The sequence below is a fragment of the Bison bison genome, unplaced genomic scaffold, assembly GCF_000754665.1.
Source record: "Bison bison bison isolate TAMUID 2011002044 unplaced genomic scaffold, Bison_UMD1.0 scf7180017864365, whole genome shotgun sequence".
Taxonomy (NCBI): Eukaryota; Metazoa; Chordata; class Mammalia; order Artiodactyla; family Bovidae; genus Bison; species Bison bison.
The window spans coordinates 3,372,034-3,375,499 of record NW_011494937.1 but is presented as its reverse complement, the minus strand read 5'-3'; the positions used below and the strand labels follow the sequence as shown (position 1 = coordinate 3,375,499).

At 40.7% G+C, this 3,466-nt stretch overlaps 1 protein-coding gene across 1 annotated transcript; it reads left to right on the top strand.

Annotated features, from left to right (window-relative positions):
- The first annotated feature begins 2,273 nt into the window (after nt 1-2,273).
- On the top strand, nt 2,274-3,203 carry LOC104999928 (olfactory receptor 18-like). The gene has a single exon (XM_010855545.1). The coding sequence runs from the start codon at nt 2,274-2,276 to the stop codon at nt 3,201-3,203; it is 930 nt and encodes a 309-aa protein (XP_010853847.1).
- The last annotated feature ends 263 nt before the right edge of the window (nt 3,204-3,466 follow it).

The window sequence follows — 3,466 nt, the reverse complement described above, 5'->3', positions numbered from 1 at the left end:
CCCCCGGAATTGAACCAGGGTCTCCTGTATTGAAGGTGGATTCTTTACCAACTGAGCTATCAGAGCAGCCCTGAGTCCAGTTCAATTAACCAACTGAGCTATCAGAGCAGCCCTGAGTCCAGTTCAATTAATATACCCACTTTACACATGTACAAACTACTCATGTATTGTTTTTCTTTTCTTATGAAGTCTTTTATTGGTAAATTTCAAGAGGTACATAGTCTTAATCCCAAGAAACAAGGTTAAATATTTTACCACTCTTTATCAGGGCTCACCAGCTTTCCTGCCCAAGATGGAAAGTATACTCTTTACCCTACTTTTCTGATATTAGTCTTTAGCTTTTCCCCTTTTGATTTTTCCCAAAATACATCATGTTTTGACCTGTCAGAAGAAATGAAGACCTGAGTTGCCTTCAGGATGATGAATGTAGGAGAAATGTCATTTGTCAATAAGGAAGGATGACTTGAAAAGCTGGTATAAGAGGACCAATGTAGCATTTGAGAACAGGCTTTGGCCTTAAATTTTTCAACTGGTGTAAGAGAGTTGGATTTGATGAGAAATCAACCCTTTACAAATGTATAGGAAGAGATATATTAGAGTTTCCCAGGTGGTGCTAGTGGTAAAGAACCTGCCTGCCAATGCAGGAGACACAAGCTGTGCAGGTTTGATCCCTGAGTCAGGAAGATCCCCTGGTGAAGGAAATGGCAACCCATGCCAGTATTCTTGTCTTTAAAATCCCATGGACAGAGGAATTTGGCAGACTACAATTCATGGTGTCACAAAGACTCAGACTCAACTAAAACAATTTAGAGACACATTTAAGACGCTTTAATTAGCCACTGCAAACAAAAACAGCAAAAGGCAAATTCAACTTCAGACCTTTCTGTGAGACTGTATAGCACTTTAAAAATGAAAAAAACAAGCATTTATTAAAAGTGAATTTTTCTTTAATCATTGGCATATCATATAGTAATAAAGACCAGTGATGCTGTATGATTTTATGCTTTCAACAAAAATATGTTTATCAAAATATGAAGCCCACCAAGGCCAAATATTTGTATTTGAGTTATATGTGAAGGAACTTTGACCAGACAACCCAGCCTTATCTCCATGGAAGATGGATGACATAAAACCAAGTAAATATGGAAAAACCATTAAAGATAATTTGCATAGAAATGCTATCTCTGAACATTTCATTTTAATTTAGGATCCAATTAACATGATTCTAGATCTTTAGGACTAAGATGCACATCAAGGAAACTTCTTGTACTGCATTTGGATTAGATACAGTACATTTGAGTGTTTCTTAGTGTTCTTTAATCAGATTTTTTTTTTAAGAGAGAAAAGAATACTTTCAATTTCATACACTTCCTTCAAAATCAGGGGACAAATATGTTGCTGTGTTCATTAAGTTCTGATCTCAAATTGTCATTACTTCTCTCAAATTCTTTGGCCTCATACTTTTAAAGTAGGTGTACAAAAACACTGGTCAGTACTTTGAGCATCAGTAAAGATGTGTTCCGGCTTTATCATACTATCCATGGAGTTCTCATAGAAAGCATACTGGAATGGGTTTCACTTCCTTCTCCAATGGACCACATTTTCTCAGAACTCTTCATCATGACCCATCCATCTTGGGTGGCCCTGCATGGCATGGCTTATAGTTTCATTGACTTCTGCAAGCCCCTTCACCACAACACAGCTGTGATCCTTCAAAGATTGGATGCTTTTGAATTTTGGTGCTGGAGGAGACTCTTGAGAGTCCCTTGGACTGCAAGGTGATCAAACCAGTCCATCCTAAAGAAAATCAACCCTGAATATCCATTGGAAGGACTGATGTTGAAGCTGAAGCTCCAGTATTTTGGTCTCTTAATGCAAAGAGCTAACTTATTGGAAAAGACCCTGACACTGGGAAAGATTGAGGGCAGCAGGAGAAGCAGGCAGCAGAGGATGAGATGGTTAGATAGCATCATTGACTCAATGGACATGATTTTGAGCAAATTACAGGAGATAGTGGAGGACAGAGGGGCCTGGCATGCTATAGTCCATGGGGTTGCAAAGAGTTGGACATTATTTAGCAACTGAACAACAATAACAAAATATGTGTTCACAGCTAAGAAGTATTTCTGAAGACCATGGGATGTATGGTCTTCAAGCCTAAACATTTTATTTGTGACCCACTTAAATCCAAAGCATAGTCATTTATCTGGGTCCCTCTACAATTGATTTGTTTATTGAATATTCTCTTCTTTTTCAAAAGGTGTTTCATCAACATGGAACCACATAATCTAACAAGTGTCTCAGAATTCCTCCTCCTGGGCCTCTCAGATGATCCAGAACTTCAGCTCCTCCTCTTTGGGCTCTTCCTGTCCATGTACCTGGTCACCATCCTTGGGAACCTGCTCATCATCCTGGCTGTCACCTCTGATTCCCACCTCCACTCCCCCATGTACTTCTTCCTTTCTAACCTATCATTGACTGATGTCAGTTTCACCACCACCACCATCCCTAAGATGCTAGTGAATCTCCAGACACACAGCAAATCCATCACCTATGCAGGGTGCCTATCTCAGGTGACCTTCTTTTCTCTTTTTGGATGTTTGGAGAGTCTCCTTCTGACAATGATGGCCTATGACCGGTTGGTGGCCATTTGTCACCCCCTACACTATCTGGTCATCATGAACCCCCTCCTCTGTGGCTTGTTTGTCCTGGTGTCATTTTCCATCAGCCTTTTGACCTCCCTGTTGCACTATTTGGTAATGTCACAGCTTACCTTCTGTCCAGAAGTGGAAATCCCTCATTTCTTTTGTGACCTTTCTCAACTCCTCAACCTTGCCTGTTCTGACACCTCCACCAATAACATATTAATCTACTTCATTGGTACAATCTTTGGTGGAATTCCACTCTCAGGAATCCTTTACTCATATACTCAAATTATGTCCTCCATTCTGAGAATCTCATCATTAGGTGGGAGGTATAAAGCCTTCTCCACCTGTGGCTCTCACCTGGTAGTTGTTTGCTTATTTTATGGAACAGGTCTTGGTGTGTATCTCAGCTCAGCTGCCTCTTCTTCCCCCAGGAAGGGCGCAGTGGCCTCAGTGATGTACACTGTGGTCACCCCTATGCTGAACCCCTTCATCTACAGCTTGAGGAATAAGGACATCAAGAGTGCCCTCTGGAGGATTATCAGCAGAATAGCCTAAGGTCAACATCCACGTTATCTTCTTTCTATTTATTTTCTTTTTTTCATTTTATTTTATTTTTAAAGTTTACAATATTGTATTAGTTTTGCCAAATATCGAAATGAATCCACCACAGGTATACCTGTGTTCCCCATCCTGAACCCCCCTCCCTCCTCCCTCCCCATACCCTCCCTCTGGATCGTCCCAGTGCACCAGCCCCAAGCATCCAGTATCGTGCATCGAACCTGGACTGGAGACTTGTTTCATACATGATATTATACATG